The sequence below is a fragment of the Cydia pomonella genome, chromosome 15, assembly GCF_033807575.1.
Source record: "Cydia pomonella isolate Wapato2018A chromosome 15, ilCydPomo1, whole genome shotgun sequence".
In the NCBI taxonomy this organism is placed as follows: Eukaryota; Metazoa; Arthropoda; class Insecta; order Lepidoptera; family Tortricidae; genus Cydia; species Cydia pomonella.
This window is the reverse complement of record NC_084717.1, coordinates 11137030-11154671: the sequence shown is the minus strand read 5'-3', so window position 1 is coordinate 11154671 and position 17642 is coordinate 11137030. Positions and strand designations below refer to the sequence as shown.

General features: G+C 39.7%; 1 protein-coding gene across 3 annotated transcripts; it reads right to left on the bottom strand.

Moving 5' to 3' along the window:
• Positions 1-18: 18 nt before the first annotated feature.
• LOC133525830 (uncharacterized) lies at positions 19-17642 on the bottom strand. 3 transcript variants are annotated; one of them, XM_061862230.1, is made up of 23 exons: positions 17316-17642; positions 17087-17217; positions 16293-16462; positions 14012-14172; positions 13285-13438; positions 12703-12867; positions 12464-12521; positions 11691-11911; positions 10932-11034; positions 9611-9738; positions 8630-8908; positions 7919-8080; positions 7561-7683; positions 7181-7453; positions 6005-6225; positions 5017-5200; positions 4496-4691; positions 3587-3981; positions 3182-3371; positions 2610-2791; positions 1954-2143; positions 1030-1143; positions 19-581 (listed from the first exon to the last, which is right to left on the bottom strand). In XM_061862230.1, the coding sequence occupies exons 2-23, from the start codon at positions 17130-17132 to the stop codon at positions 511-513; spliced, it is 3786 nt and encodes a 1261-aa protein (XP_061718214.1). In that variant the 5' UTR covers positions 17133-17217; positions 17316-17642; the 3' UTR covers positions 19-510. The 3 variants fall into 3 exon arrangements, with proteins under 3 accessions (XP_061718214.1, XP_061718215.1, XP_061718216.1); XM_061862231.1 differs by having other exon boundaries at positions 17087-17209; XM_061862232.1 differs by having other exon boundaries at positions 17391-17642.

Sequence of the window (17642 nt, the reverse complement as noted above, 5' to 3'; positions counted from 1 at the left end):
TATCACAATAATAAGGCATTTAATTTAGTGTTATTCATTTAATATTAGTGCATAAGTAAAAAAATAATCTTAATGTGTAAATTCATATGTTTTTGTATATAATAAAAGGAGACATTTTGAGCCTATAGGGACCGTGCGCGTTGGAGGGTCTGCCATCTTGTGGCCTGAATCGGAACCATAAACTTGTACATTTACACGTCACATGTTTTTTTGTGCATAGTAGGTTCTGCCATCTTGTGGGCTACATCGGAACAAAAAACATCACATTTACGCCTCGCACCAAAAATCTGACGGCTCATGTGCTGCCTCCTATAGTTCATGCACGCTCCCTATTATTATCACAATACTTACTAATACTTGTTATAAAATCACTGGTCCCTTACGAATATAATAGAGCATTATATCACATGAAGAGGCTATCTTTAATTTAAGTTTAGGTACATTTTACAGTATGCTATTGTAATACTACTTGTGATGTCTTGTCTATGGAAGTATCGAGGTAAGATTCAATTATTTCAGCTTGTAAATTTCTGGTTTAGGAGAAATTGCTTTGAGTATATTCTCCACGCTAAACGGCGTATCTGAAAAAAAAAACAAATAATTTTGCCGCAAGTCATATTGTTCCTTTTTATGAAATCAAATATTTTCTCCACTGACCACTTACTCAAACTAGTTTGTATAGTATGGATTTAATTTCATGATTTATTTTTCAGGTAGACTGTATTTTTAAATAGGTAATAAATCTGCATTAGCATAGGACAAGTATTGGGCAAGCCCATCGTTGTTTGTTTATGTATGTATGATTGACCACAAACCGATAGATTCCGGACACGACTTACTAGAATGAAAGGAATTTGAACCTTCTTTACATTTAATACGCAGTTACATTCCATTGTCAGCTCCGCACTGTGTTGTTTTGATCATAGCCTGTCATTTAAATATGGAACGTAGTATACAGCATACAAGGCTAAAATTCCTTTCACTCCGATAATGTGACTCGTGCATTATAAATGGTGTATATGAACTTACCAACATCGATCCACTCGGTATCAACATAGCCGTACTCTTTCCTAGCGTCGGCAATGGCGCTACGCAGGGCGTGGGTCACGACCACGGCTAGCGTCAGCGCCGGCTCGCCAGTTGCTGCGACAACGGTTCAAAGTTATAACAGTCATTATCAAAAAGGCCGAAAGACTCTCATTACTGGATATATAAGACTGGGCATAAGCTTCAAGGTTCTTTATATTAACCGGTCGTGCGGTGCCGTAATAGGCAATATTAGGCAAAACTCTGCGTACACTAATTACTTTAACTCGTCTCTAAATATATATAAAAAAACAACGGATGCGTTATCACGCACAAAAAAGTGCGCGAAAAAGTTTGCATTACCATTTTGACGTTTCTTTTTTTCTTGGAAGTATAAAATTACTTTATTTTGTTGAAGCTTATGATACTGATATAGATAAAGCAGTGTACGTAACTGACACAATTAGGTATTAAAATCTGCGTGTGATCCTTTTATGAAACTCTATTCATAAACCCACACTCGTATTTTAATGCCTTTTATTATGTCAAAGTCACATAAACTACTACAAAGTAGGTGGTTTATATAATAAACGCAGAACAATTAACCTATTTTACACCACTTAGGTGGCAAACAATCATACAATCTGCCTAATTATCAGGAAGTGTTTGTCGTAGCCCATTGATCCTTGATAGCAGTTTTAGACGCGCGGTACCGTAACGCGTTGAAAGTATGAACGCCACGCCTATCATGCGTGGTGCGTCACCGTGAACTTCGTTAGAACATGAAGGTTGATATTGGGCTGTGTCCGCACGCGTCAGTTAACATCTTTGGCGATTACAGGGTAAAAAAAGTTGTATTTTTTGAAATACTCTTAAACTGTATTTTCATATTCAGCTTCAGTTTTCAGAGGTTTCCAGTATAGCTACCCTTAGAGCGCAGCACGCCGGCGGTGTGGGCAGCGTTCCTGCTGAAGGCGACGCGGCAGTCGGCGGGCGCGTCGCGCGCGCCGGGCGGCCGGTAGCTCCACGTGCGCGCCGAGGCCAGGCGGCCCGACGCCGCGTGCACCAGGCGCTCGCTCGTCCACAGCCCCAGGCCCATCATGAAGGCTCCTTCGATCTGTTATATCGAATTATCTTAAACAATAACAATCACTCAAAACACGGCGGCGGTATAACACTGTTTGGTTATTAGAAAAATACGCAAACTCCAGCACCTTCACTTCTTTATGAAATCAGTATGCTTAGACGTAATTTCAAATGTCTGACCTGTCCCAAATCTATCTTCGAACTTATGCTAACTCCTGTAGGTACCTCATCTTCCATTTAGTCTAGGTACGGTACGCGCGATGAGTTGATTTTCCGCCAGACTAATTACTATCCGACCTCATCCTCTGTGTACCTGCCCTGTCAAATCGGCACGGTTATCATATTTATGATGGATACACGGCTCTAGCCTATGGGCGCGTCGTTGTCCGACGTCATGGCGCTTGGAGACTTACCTGACGTCGATCTCCAGGCTCATTCTAACTCCTGTATCCACGAGCAAGTCACTCCGCGCGACGACGTGATTTTCCGTCCCTTACCTGACCGACGTCAATCTCCGGGCTCATGCTAACTCCCGTATCCTCCAGCAAGTCACTCCGCGCGACGACGTGATTTCCCGTCAGCACGTCGAGTTCTATTTCTACAGCGCACGCGCCGTACACGTTGTAACCGACGAGCGCGTCGTTGTCTGACGTCATGGCGCTTGCTTGGAGGCTTATACCTGAGGAATAAACAATAAACATATTCAAATGATTAGAAACTACTTATGTTGGCAACAATTTTTTGTCTTTGTATAAAATTGTAAAAGTTGTTGTTTCATATTATATGATGACAGTATTTTAACGCTCCCGATGCAACTCTTTACATAATTATCCAGGTAATATACCGGCCGCGGATCCACATCCAATATAAAGACCGCCTTATAGGTCGTCGTTTACACTTTGCCGCTGAGGACAGAGTATAGTACTGAGAAGAGATGTTTTGCTATTGCCACTGGCCTGAATTTCGCTGGTAGATATGCATAGATACATTCATGAGATCGAGCAGTAATTGCATCCGAGCAAACGTGGCGCCTGACTGATAGGGCTGGAAAAAGGTTAGTGGTTCCTACCTTTCTTGTAAGCTCGCTTAACAACTTCCTCCCATGTGGGTTCAGCCAGTTCTGCCCGCGCGGGCTCCATCCTAGCCGTCAGATCATTGCAAGCTTTTATTGTCGCGAACGCGACGCACTCGCTTGTTATGCTACCGTTGCTGGCCATGGCGTTGGGGGAGGTGAAAGTGTCGCTTCCACGGACTGATATCTACAAAAAAATGTTTTGGGTAACTTCATCAAGGAGGAGTTTTGGGCGAAGGGTGTCAAGATCCGGCGATTCCGCTGCCGATTCCCTGACACTGTGGGGTTGCGTAATGGATCGCAGCCATAGGTTTTTGTAGTTTTTTAATGTATGCTACTTTTAAGGTATTTACCTATCTTCGGGCCACTAATTGCCTGAAATAAAGATAAAGTAATACCAACCTTATCAAGCGGCACCTTCAACGTGTGCGCACACACTTGCGCCACTTTAGTATTGATCCCCTGTCCCATCTCTATCCCGCCGTGCGATATCACCACCGTTCCATCGGCATGGTACACGGAAATAGACACGGGGAAATTCCACGAATATCCTATAGGATAGCACATGATCGAAATCTCTAGAGCTCGCTTTTTCCAAGCGTTTTCAGAATTGTACTTCGCTATTTCTGCTTTGCGCTCATCGTATTTAATGTCAGTTTTGAATGATAAGAGTAAGTCTTTGACGGATTCGTGTTTGGGCAATAAGTGCTGTATTTTTATGGCGCTAGGGTCCTTTTTCGTGGCGTGCGCGATTCTGTGCATTATGTGCTCGAGTATTGCTATGCCTTCAGTTGTCCCTGAAATAAATAAAACGTTGGAAACGAAGGTCTTCAGCTAAATGAACTATACATTTGTATAAGAAATTATATTTTGTATGTATGAAATTTTCCTTTGTCCTTATGGGAGGTGATGATGATGCATGCACCACAACTAGGCACTCTCTCCTCCCGTGTAGGAAACGGAATTACCTATAATTGAGATTAGAAAAAGAACAGGTTGGAACTTTGCATATTGTGACTGTCAAACAGCGGCGGAGCGTGAACTAATCTAGCCAAGAGCTAAGTCGCATTTGCGAGGCTCTTTTCTTTCAATGTGTATTCCCATGATAATAAAAAGTTAAGTGCGAAGCCTTAGGCGAGGGGCCGGTTCGCACACGCTACTGGTCAAATCTTAGTGCTTGACAACCTAGTTACCTGTCTTGTTCCATCTGTTACATTTATAATGATGTAAAAGATAACAAATAAACAACTCTGAAAAATAGGTATTCAACTTTTGTGGCTTATGTTTTCCTACATGGTATGGTATACTAACCGGGAGCGCGACACCAGGTGTTGGAATGCTTGTCGGTCAGCACGCTGTGCCCAGTGATGGCCCAACGGCTGGTCTCATACAAGTTGGCCAGCACGCCGGCTATATCGCCGCCCGAACTGTCGTTGAACGAATATCCGCATTCGGAATAGTACTTCATGTCCACGTACTGGATTACGCCTTCGTCGTTTATGCCTATCTGTAAGATTCGCAAGATTTAGAAAAGTTATGACAAATAAACAAATAATAGGCTCATTTTAACACCGCTTTATTAAACAATCCGTTGCTTATTTTGTCTTCATCATTCTATAAATGCAATCAAGATTAGGCTATAAGTTATCCATATTCCTTAAAAATTGACCGATTCGCTTAGCAATTAAGTTCTGTTACCTAGAAAATGTTTTCCAAAATATATTTGTTGTAGGCTTCATGCTTAGAATTATCGAGTTTTCACTTTTGGTGGAGCTACATTTTGTTCTTTAATAACTACGACATCACTGTACTGTAAAAAAGTTATGACTAACCTCATATTCAGCCTTACAAGGCTGCCTTTTTCCTACAATCTGCATATTATCGGTGAGCGGGAGGACGAGTGTCGCCGTCCTGCTCAACGAGCGAGCCACGAGCGCGCACGCGCACGCGAACATTGCCGAGCGGGACGCTTTGCCGCCGTAAGCTCCGCCCACCCGGGGCACTTGCACTTCCACCCTGTATAAAGAAAAGTTAAAAAAATCAATTTAAAAACTGGAAGCCGATTCTGTTTTAAAAAGTTGATAATGTTTCGATTTTCACTACGCTTGTTCACGGGTAATAGATGTATGCTGCGCCGAAATATCGGAAGCTCAAAAACAATCACGGTCCATATCCCGGTCGATTTAAGTCTAGTGAAAATAACCGGTTATCAAAACTGTTAATGTTTCGATCTTATTTTCATACAATCATAAGGCATCTCACGCGCACCATTATATACGAGCGAGATGCATTATGAGACGATACATGCCTGTTTGTAATTTGTAAGGACCAAAGATGGCTCACGTTAAATGGGTCGTCTAGGTATCAAATTATCTAATGTTTTATTATCTTACTGCTGGTACACGACCTAATCATATTGTTACGAGATCGAATTTGGACCACTGAACTTGAACTCTAAGGCACAGGTGCTTACCTAGTTTAGGGGTCGAAAGTTCGACCACTCCATACTGTCATATTTGTACAAACTCTTGTGTACTGTGTTCATTATGTAACGTACTCTTTTATGTACAATAAGGTTAATTATTATTTTTAAAAAAAGTTGAATCTTTTATAGAATACCTGGTTATTTTAAAAACATTATAATTTAGGTGAAGATTAATGACGATATTCATAAAGTTAATAATCGTTTCCAACACTTTGACATATTGTTTGTTAGAAAGGGAAAAATGCAGTTTTGCCAAATTTATAATTTTGATTACGATATATTCAAATAAATAAATAAAATAGTAACGGAGAGAGAGTATATTTAATAGTACTAACTGGTTCTCCTGAATGTTAAGCGCCTGGCTGACAGCAACTTGTACCAAATCCATCCATTGCGTGGAGGACCGCACCACCAGACCATTCTCGGTATTGGTAACGGTGCAGCACTGCGTCTCCATAGTGTAGTGGTACTGCGACGGAACGGAAAAGCTGCCTTTTATCACTTGGGTGGTATCCACTCCTTTATTTGTCGGTTTGACTGATATGTCTTCTCTAACCTGCAAAGAATGTATTGCGGTTTTGCTAAGCATCTTGTTCGTAAACATCCATTGTATATTGGTTTGTTTCTGTTTGTAAACTACTGCCAACGTCCATTTTACACTATATTAATGATTATATTCAATTATTCATAAACGTTAGTTAAATTATCTCTGTCGCACAGTAGTGTGCCGCCTTTTCAGGAGCCTTAAACGCGTCCTTTATTATCACAACGGAATATATTTCTCCTTCCGTTTTTGTACTTTACTTCGAAGTTTCTTAACCCTTTTCCAGGCATAGTACGATTTGTCGACCAGATACGTTCCAATAGAATTTTAACTTTAGCATTCAGATTTAAGGTTCAAATTAGATTGCACTTTCGGGAAATGTGACGTATCTTCAAATAAATCATTAAAGCTGGTTTAATGGACTTCTTATATTTGGATTTTTTGGAAAAACCTTGTAGAATGGTGCGGCCTGGAAATGGGTTAAACCAGCTTATGGTTGAAAGAAACAATTATAAAGACTTGTCAGTTGAATCAATACATTAGTAGGACTTCAGAGCTGTTCAAACTTCAGCCCTACCTATCTATTTTCTATACGTACCTTTACCTTTCGTCGTCTGCAGCCTTCCACGCGTCTTCTATCCTAAGCACCGGGTTCTTTTAATTCTTATTCGAACTCGCCAAGTTTTCTTTGTCTGATTGACAATACCCGTAGTAGAACTTAAGAGCTGTCTATCGTTCTTACTTACCCCGTCTATCCTGGAGCCTTCAAAGCGTCTTCATTTTTGTACTTGACTCTAACTAAACCTGCAGTTTTCAAAGTCAGCTTATTTTATATTTACATCGGCTAACCATCGCTATTAGTCCTGTAGACTGTCCGTAGTAGGACAATTTAGACCTCACTAAGACTTTTTCGTCTTATTCTTATCTATACCCGTAATAGGACTAATGAGGTGTCTTCTGTTCTTACCCGTCTATTCTTATCTTGAGCATTTAAAGCGTCTTCAATGCTAAGCACCGGTGTTTTTTCATTTTTGTACTGAACTCTAACTAAACCCGCAGCTTTCAAGGCCAGCTTATGGCTGACTGCAGCTATGAGTCCTATAGGCTGTCCGTAGTAGGACACTTTAGAACTCGCCAGGATTTCTTCGTCTGATTCTTGCCACGGAACGTCGGATGGCGTGAAGGAATTCTTTCCGGGGATGTCTTTGGCGGTGAAGAATGATACTACGCCTGGAAGTTTCTGGAAGAAATGCGTTTTGAAGATATTTTATGGTCTAAACGCTTTGTATTGCATAGGTAAAGCTTCAAGGAATTTTAAGTTATATAATTTCTTATTTATTTACTTACCAGGACTTCGCTAGCGTCGATTTTATCAATCTCTCCCACGCAGATAGTAGAGAGGACGAAGGCGACATGCACTTCTCTTGGAGATGTGTTCACGTCACATGTGTACTTCGCTTCCCCCGAACACTGTGAAACGTAAACATAAACAGTTAAATCCATAGTCTCGTTACGCTCACCATACAAAATATATGCTAGGAAATTTTTAACGTTGTTGAAAAGTGTTCGACTTTCTTTTATTAAAAGAAATGTATGAAAATATCCGTGATAAAGATCTGGGTTTCGCAAGATACTGGACGCGGGAAAGGTTTGTATCGAGCGCTATTGTAACTAGAGAGAGACAAGTGTAGTGTGCGAGTGGGACCTGCGCGAGGGCCTCCAGCTTGGGCACGGGCTGGTTGAGCGGCCAGAGTGACTTATCCGTGTCAAAGGTCTGGGTCCCGCGAGATACTGGTCGCGGTAAAGGTTTGCCACCGCTGGCGAATCGCGGGTTCACTGATACTTCTGGCGCTATTGAGAGAAGGGCCTGGAACAAAAAGATAACTTATAACTTTTACACAACACAATACTTTTATTTCATAACTTAAGAAAAGGTTAAGTAAGGTATCTCTGTAATTTGTCTGAGAGATCATAACTAGAAATACGAGTATGGGCTAGGCAATCAAGGTAATTGACATAGCTTCAAGAGTTTCCGGACTTAAGTGGCAGTGTGCACATTAATCGTAAAATCGATGGCCTTTAGAGCAGAAAAGTTGTTGAGTAGGGACCACAAAGCTCCGAACCAATAGGTTGTATTAGATTTAAAGCCCAATAAAACCACATTTTTAATACCGTGGAAAATTTCTACATCTCATTGTAGAAAAGGTGTAAAGTCTAAGAAGAAATTGAACCCTCGAGATTTACATAAGAACTAGATTATATAGGCGTTATACGTTCTGTGATAAATCGAGCGAAGTCCGGCAATGTCGCGGGGCACTTCACCCGACGTCGCTGGCGTCACGTGTCGTTGGACATTTTGTCCCTAGTCTATCCGTGGCTTTAAGATTCTAACTTAACTCAAAGTAAATTTACCGACCTTATAGAACAGTCCCAAGGCGATACTTTTCCTACATTCCGCCGACGGTTCAGGAAGATCTTCCACCGGCATTAACTCTTCAACCAACAGCGGCACTCCCTTCCTCAAAGCATCTTCTAAATTGACACCAATAAGCCCCTTCTCCGTCTTGCTAGCCCTGATGAAGTCGGGAGATATGTTGCCAAAGACTAGGTTGCATTTGGTGATGGCGTTGGAGGTTAGTCTGAATAGGAAGCCGGCGTTTACGATGGCGTGAGCGTTTTGGGCGCGAGGCATTATCTGTACGTAAGATAGAGATAGAAGTAGAGTAGGCCCGGAATAAAGTAGACATCGTTCAGCAACATCAGGTTCACCTGTTCACGTCAGGATATCTACTATCTACTAATGTCTTTTGTTTATAAATTACAATCAAAATTCAATTGTGATACAATCAAAATCTTGAAAGTCGTTTTTGGCTGGCAAATTTGGACCCGGAATACAGGTATTTCCGATACTATACTCTGTATCTTTAAGTATTTAAATAAAAGTAAACAAAATCTACCCTCAAATGGCTCCTTAAGCCAGTTGCCGACCCTTTAAAAACCTGTACACTCCTTTTTGAAGAACTACATACTGTCGCCCCTCGGGAAAACCTCGGCAGGAAGCTCATTCCACAGCCGAAGCGTTCACGGGAGGAAATTCCTCTTAACCGCACAGTACGCGACCATTTTGGTTCTAGGGTGTGAGGATGAACACCCTGCCGACGGCGAGCGGTGCGGTGATAGAAAGCGGCCGTTCATGTCAAACAATTCTTCAGAGCACAGCCCATTGGACAAGCGGATTGTATTGTTGTTGTATATTGAACACACGCCTTATAAATACTCAATCACTAACAATTCTATGATTAATTTTTTGACTTTGTTACTCCACTTTTCTCTTGTCTTATAAAAAACATTTATTCAGAAGATACCTAAAGTTAATCAATCTAGTATATGTTTTTACCTTATAAGTTCTTATATGGTTGTTCTCAGAAAGCGGCGGCAGTTTCACGTCCAATATCAACTTGTCTTTCAGATCCAAGTTTAGAAAATCTTGCATTTTCATAACGGTTTTTTCTAACTTGCTGTTAACTGCAAAAAAAATAAAAATGTACAAACACATTTCTGATAGTCTTAGTAGTTAGGCGAGAAAACTAATTATGGAAAAAAAATATATTTCTTATTGTAGAGGGTTGATGTGACTGGACAGCGTACTAGCGACAAGTGGTATCGTTGTGTTCAGTAGAAAACCCGGGACCGCCACCTTTGTGACGACACAGTTATCTATATAAATCTCGATGGCTTCCCGTGTGAAGCTGAAAACTGAGCTGCAGGAAAGCAGAGCTTGTAATCGAACTCGCAGAGTGAGCGAGCCCGACGGCTAAGCTCCGCAAAGATAATGTGTAGAGTTTCCTTCGAGTCTGAAGTCGAGCTGTAGAGAAGCATACAACTTGGAATTGAACCAGTGGCCAAGTGTAAGCAAGACCGAAAGTCAAGCTTGGCTTAGTATTTCAGTAAGACCAATAACTTTCCTGCAGCGCATTTATGCGTGGCCAAAACCAATGGCCGAGCTCCACGAAGGACCGAAGAACTTCCGCGTGAGGCCAAGCTGCAGGAGAACATAGCCTGGATAATCAATATGATCTCGATTCTCTTGCTCCTCAACCTTTAGCATTGCATGGAAGCGCGACTTGCTTGGATGTTTTGAGCCTTTAGCCGAATGCACTTTTAATAAATTTCATATTTGAGTCATATTTGAGGCATTTAATCTGCAACTCTAAAGGAGTTACATACGCGTTGCCGACCCTAACACTCCGCACCCTCGTTGAGCTCTGGCAACCTTACTCACCGGCAGAAACACACCACTATGAGTAGAGTTTTATTTAGCTACGGTTTTCTGTAAGGTGGAGGTACTTCCCTAGTTGGGCTCTACTCTAGATCTGGAATGACATCTGCTGCGCTGTGCCCTACCACACAAAGCGAGATGACATTCACAAAGCCCATACCTCCCTTTCTGTATTTTTTTTCCACAGGCAACTAATGCTCGTCGAGACAATTCTAAAAACCCCAACACACAATTAGTTTGCGTTGTTTTATCACAAAATTCCCATGGCCACCTCCTGTCTCCATCATCAGATCAGCTCCATGTCATCATAATATTGCATTGTCATCCGATTTACATATATGCAATAGAAAATCGGGAATTAGGTCAAATTTAGCTTCCAAAATTTGACCCGCACTAAATAACAATCATACATACTAACAGTGCAAGTTAACAACCATACCTATAGTGACGTTAGCCTCCACGGTTTCGAGAAGCAGGAACACATCTGAGGGGAACGCATGATGCGCCGCCTTCATCGCCAAGTTACCACCGATTGTGCCAATCTAGAAGTTATCAAATTTCGTCAATAACTTGAAAAAGTATTAGTCAAACCAATAAAGTTCATGTCTTTTCATCACACTTGCTCGAAAAAGATCTTATTTCATGCAGGTGTGCTGAAGGACAAAGGCCTATTTTGTTCCCGCGGGAGTTATGGATTGTGAAAAAAAGGTATTACTCCCTAGGGAGTTCTTTCTTCTTTAGTTATGCCACTTATTCATACAAACCAAGTAGCATAAATAAGTTTTACTTTTGTTTATGTTTAAAATTATTTGATTTGATTAATTCAACAGCCGTTTATAATATTTTTACATAATTTTCAATTGTGGCTGAATGCCGAATAGGTCTGTGCCTTGCCTTCGATGCCTCACCTGCCAAGAAATTACAAAATGGCGGACGAATGTTTGATATGTCACCGTATTTAAGAATTATTTTGCTTAAAATTTAGTTTTTTCTTCGCAAGTGTGATGAAAAACATTGTATGTAACTCCGGGGGTAAGAATATTGCAAACTCGGGTCTTTAATTCCCTCCAGCCTGCGGCTGTCGGGAATTACCACCCTCGTTTCCAAAATTTAACTTACCCCCCTCGTTGCACAATGTACTATTGTAGGGCTCCTTTAGAGGATTTAAAGATGATAGGGTATATTGGCAAGGGCTTACATTTCTAACAGGCACATGGGCCACAAGATCCAGATGATCATAGAAGTGCTTCAGATACCGGAAGTCGCTCTCATTGGAGCGAAGTGTGCAGGCAGTCATGACTTCCGTTAGCGCCATACCTGCGCCTAGTACTAGGTTCATGTCTTTGAAGGACTCCTTTAGAGCGGTGATAGAGGATATGTCGATAAGGACGCGGGCGTCTGTCGTTATTGGGTACACACCTGCATAAAAATCAGGGCGGTACAAAAAAAATATGGTGCTTCTTATTAAAAAAAAAAACTAAAACGATGACTCTATCACGGATCAGGTGGCTTCAAAATTTATTCGAGGAACATTGAAACTTAGATACATTCCAGAGCCCAAAAACTTGACTACTTTCGTTATCACGCCCCAGGTTTTTGACTCTCGCTTCTTTTTCGGGGTGGGATTGGAAGGACTCGCGAGCAGCAGTTTGAAGACCCACTGCTATAAGACACAGAGGTGACAGGAGTATACATATTACCATATTAGTGTGCTAAAGTCAAAACAAACAGCGGTTTCAATAGAAGTAAAAAGAAAATCAAATGAATTGAATTAATATGCCCCGCCGCCGGCGCGCATAACAACCTATTGTAATCAAATAATTTACAAACATTAGAAAACGAGTGCAAATTTAGGTATTCTTTAGTACGCGACAGCATAGTTGCATGTGAATAGGAAGCAAAAATCACATTGAATGGGAATGCGAATAGCTGTAGGTAACATGTCATCAAATATGGTTTCAAATATGATACCTTTTCCTGTGTTTCCGGCAATGAGACGGTAACTATCAGTCCCTTCTCTGCTGAGCACCTAAAAATATAAGGACTGTTTTTAATGTCCTCCGACATGAATAGATACTACAAGTTATATGTTAAAGAATGAACAGCATTATTTTTCTAATCATCACTACGATTTGCAAATTGTTTAATGAACAGATACAATGTTTGTACCAGTTTAGTAGAACAGGTAGGTACATTTTTGTACTACAAACCTTAAATACATCCTTGATATTATAGGCCTTGTACCACCGATTCACTTTCATCTCCACTTGTAATAACACTTCGGGTTTGCTTTCTATCAAGCACCAATCTTCTTCACCGTCACATTTCTTCTCACACTTGTGAAGGCATTTTATTTTATCTAGGTCTTCCATGTCCTGTTAAAAGAAATTCTCTTAAGTACTTAATTACTACCTACGATATATTGGTATTGACAAGGACCAACTACTCGATGTTATACCTATTATGTAAACAAGGAGCCTTGTACTGACAAGGCTCCAAATTAAAATCATTTGCGTTTCGTTCTGCTATCTTTACATGATATACAACTTTACATATTACAGCTTTAGAAATTCAAACACGTATTAGGCAGATTTTAGGTGTCACAATAGTCTCCCTCTGCACGGAGCTTTTAGTCTTTGACGGCTACAATACTGCTCAATTTGCAGAGAAATAGATTTGGTGCCTAGGTACATCAGGTACAGCTTCTGTTGTGTCTCGGTAATCGACAACATTTTATATATAGTGTTGTAACAAGTAAGTTGACAGTAGAATGTACAGAATCCGATACCGACCTGTACTTTCTTCTTTAGTCTTTCATCAGCGTCAGTGGCGAAGCTCTTGAAGGCGTCCAGAATGGGCCGGTAGCCTGTACAACGACACATGTTGCCTCCGAAAGAGTTTTCAACTTGCTGCATGGTTAGTCGCTTATGCGAGCTCTCGTAGAGGCTAAAACAACTTTTTTTTGTAGATATTTCGCAAGCATAAGTCGCACGTTGAATCGTAAGCCTCAGCAAATAGGACATCCATTCTTTACAAGCAGTGCTATTCAGTAGGTAACGGGAAGCGAGGCGAAGCCAATTAAGGACCTCATATGACTGGATAGATTAATTAATCTACACTACTACTACCTAGATTAATTAACAATAATCTTTCCGATATTTATTTTCTACTTATACGCTGAAATATGAGGATAAATATATTTGCGATACATTGTACTAATTTATATGATAACATTTTCTGAAATCACAATAAAAACGGTTTCCATACATTGATGTGTATCGTGCCAAATTAGTATGGGACACCTAATTATTTTTTGCAATTTCAGGTTTGCTCTCATAACAAAAGTTGCTCACAGGATTGAGTACGGTCGCGTCGCAAACCTATAAGTATATACATCTCGTATCACGTAAAAAATTACATCCTTTATAGGCGTCGCGTATAATCGTAGCGTAGCCCATACCTCTATGCAAAACACGAATTCAACTCCTGTCCATCCAGGAAGCATCTACCTAGTATTACCTGTACATATTCATGACCCATCCCGGCGTGCAGTACCCGCACTGCGAGCCGTTGAAGGCTGCAAGCCGTCTCTGGATGGGATGGTAGCCGTCTTTGCGGTTCCCGGCCCCCTCCACTGTGGTGATGTCCCAGTCGTGACAGGATAACACGTGGACCAGGCACTGGGGGATAACAAATATTTAAAGTTCTTTTACCGTATTTATTCAAGACTACAAAAGCGGCCAGTCGGACTCGCCCATGAAGGGTTCCGTACCATTTATGACGTATTAAAAAAAACTACTTACTAGATCTCGTTCAAACCAATTTTCGGTGGAAGTTTGCATGGTAATGTATATCATATATTTTTTTTTTATCATTCTGTTATTTTAGAAGTTACAGGGGGGGGGGGGACACATTTAATCACTTTGGAAGTGTCTCTCGTGCAAACTATTCAGTTTAGAAAAAAATGATATTAGGAACCTCATTATCATTTTTGAAGACCAATCTCATAACCCACACGTATGGGTTTGATGAAAAAAAAAATTTATTTTTTTATTTTATGACGTATTAAAAAAAACTACTTACTAGATCTTGTTCAAACCAATTTTCGGTGGAAGTTTGCATGGTAATGTATATCATATATCTTTTTTATTTGTATCATTCTGTTATTTTAGAAGTTACAGGGGGGGGGGGGCACATTTAATCACTTTGGAAGCGTCTCTCGCGCAAACTATTCAGCTTAGAAAAAAATGATATTAGAAACCTCAATATCATTTTTGAAGACCTATCTCATACCCCACACGTAAGGGTTTGATGAAAAAAAAATTTTTTGTTTAATTTTATAACGTATTAAAAAAACTACTTACTAGATCTCGTTCAAAGCGATTTTCGGTGGAAGTTTGCATGGTAATGTACATCATATATTTTTTTTATTTGTATCATTCTCTTATTTTAGAAGTTACAAGGGGGTGGGGGGGGGGGGGGGGGGACACATTTTACCACTTTGGAAGTGTCTCTCGCGCAAATTATTCAGTTTAGAAAAAAAATATATTAGAAACCTTAATATCATTTTTGAAGACCTATCTATACCCCACACGTTTGGGTTTGATGAAAAAAATTTTTTTGAGTTTCAGTTCTAAGTATGGGGAACCTCCAAAATTTATTATTATTTTTTAATTTTTGTGTGAAAATATTAATGCGGTTCATAGAATACATCTACTTACCAAGTTTGAACAGTATAGTTCTTATAGTTTCGGAAAAAAGTGGCTGTGACATAAACGGACAGACAGACAGACATGACGAATCTATAAGGGTTCCGTTTTTTGCCATTTGGCTACGGAACCCTAAAAATAAGTACTCAGGCCCGTACCCGCGCATTTTATCAGGCGAGGAAACGATTTGTGCACGAGGAAATTGCCTCGTGGGTATGCTCGCTCTGTGTGGACCCGCCTAATTAATATTTTTTGTAGATTCCGTTTTTTTTTAATGGCAGGGCCGTAGCAGTTTAAGTAAGAAGTTTACAGCTTGCAGAGTTATTAGTATCGTTATTTGCAGTCCTTTACTTACCTCTTGTTTTCCATAAAACCATGTACCACACATATGTAAATGTTTTTTAGCAGAGTTTAGGTAATTGACTAGTCACTTATCATTCCCTTTTAAATTGTAATGTAAATATGGCAACAATTAAATATAAGTAATTCAAACATAGAACAATAGAATAAACATGAGTACCTACCTACAACATATATGAATAACTACCTCAAGGTTGAAATACTTATCTATGATTATTATGTTATTGTTTGGTACAGTCAGCGTCAAATACTTTGTAGCAACCAAAGTAGCCAAATAGTTCGGTACACCCTATATTTAGTATGGTGTACCGAACTATTTGGCCACTTTGACTGCTACAAAGTATTTGACGCTGACTGTACTTACTGTTATTATAGACCTGCTACAATTGGATGCTTAGTACAATCAAGGTCTAAAAATACTGATGCTGATAAAGGGCCAAAAATATCTACTTATACCTTAATATTACGTAATAATGATGTGTTCATATAATTTTGGCGCTTTGTCCATATCTATATTTTAGATATTGACCACTTAACTGTACATTACCTACTTACCTAAAATCCAATTTTATAACAAGACATGCATAGAATTTATAATCTACAACTAAATATCCCTTTTTTATGGTGCATTTTGTAGAAAAGACTAACTAAAAGTTCAACAAAAAAGTCATAAAATTGGCATATTCTTAAACATTTCAATTTGTGAATATTTAAATAAGATCAGAACTTACCGAGTTAACCGCAAATACATGTTTCTCCCCAGTGGTGGGGTGTGTTTGGGAGACGGACACAACACAGGCTCCGCAGCCACCCTCATGGCACATGGCCTTTGTGCCATGTAGGTTCAGGTAGTTCCGGATGTAATCATTCAGTGATGTGTCTGGAGTCACTTCTGATCCCACTAAAATGATTTTTTTTTTCTTAGTACAATAGGTGCTCCCTAATACGGCAGTTAGCATCTTAGATTGCCCACTCTATAATCCAGCAATTAACACAGCCAAACGCCAGGTTACAGAACGGTTGCATTGTTTGGTAGTACCACTAGCGCCATGTGTTTGTTTTCATGCTTGTATTTCCCAGAGAAACCCACTCCTACATTTCTAACAATCTGGCAAAGGGGGAAAAATCGAGTGCCAGATTACTGAGCACCTACTGTATTAGTATATTATTATTTTAGTTAGACTACAATTAATAAATCCAAAAAGATGAAATTATTTTTTGACAAGGTATACTTTTTTGTTTCATTTAACAAAATAATATTATTTTGTGTTTGTCAGCACAACTGGAGGGACTCTGATGGATTAACACATTCACTGCCGGGAACCCACCTGGTGGGCACTCGTGAACTTTGTTCAGATGCCGGACAACCCGCTGGGCGGGTTGTTTTGTACGCAGCTATAGACCACCGGTTTCTGGGGTAGTGCGCCGTTTTTTGTCTGGCAGTGAATGTGTTAAATCATTAAATAAACTAGCAGGCACTGCTCACTCCATCTTTATTATTTTAGTATAATTATTTGTTACTTACATAGAGCTACCTTGTCTCCATTTATTGTAAAAAATATTTTGTCCATTTTCCCAATCTCAATAAATAATTTAATGACGTATGTGTCTAATAAGTTGATGTTCCACGCAAGTCACCGAGATCCATCTAAAAAACTACGCATCTATGATACCAAGAACACTGCTTGTTATAAATAATTCAATAATTTATGGCACATAAACAATTCATTTATTGACTATTCATTCTAAAGTACCTAAGCAACCATAACTATGTCGCAGAACTGGTTATACTTGAGATAAAAATGAAATAAAAACACATGGAAAAACACCTTTCACTTTTAGTGGAAAAAAATTAAACTTTTGAATGAACAATGACGCTGTTTAAACAATGTTTAGCTGAGTAAAGTTAAATTAAAACACTGTTTAAAAAGTTATATAATATGTTTAAAGTTGGTAAAACTTTTAAAATTTGTGTTTGTAAATCCAATTTCGGCAGAAGCCAAAAACTAACATAACTTTGAATAAACTTTCGCGCTTGCCGAGAAGATTTCTTATTATTCGTGACATTCGTACTGTAATGT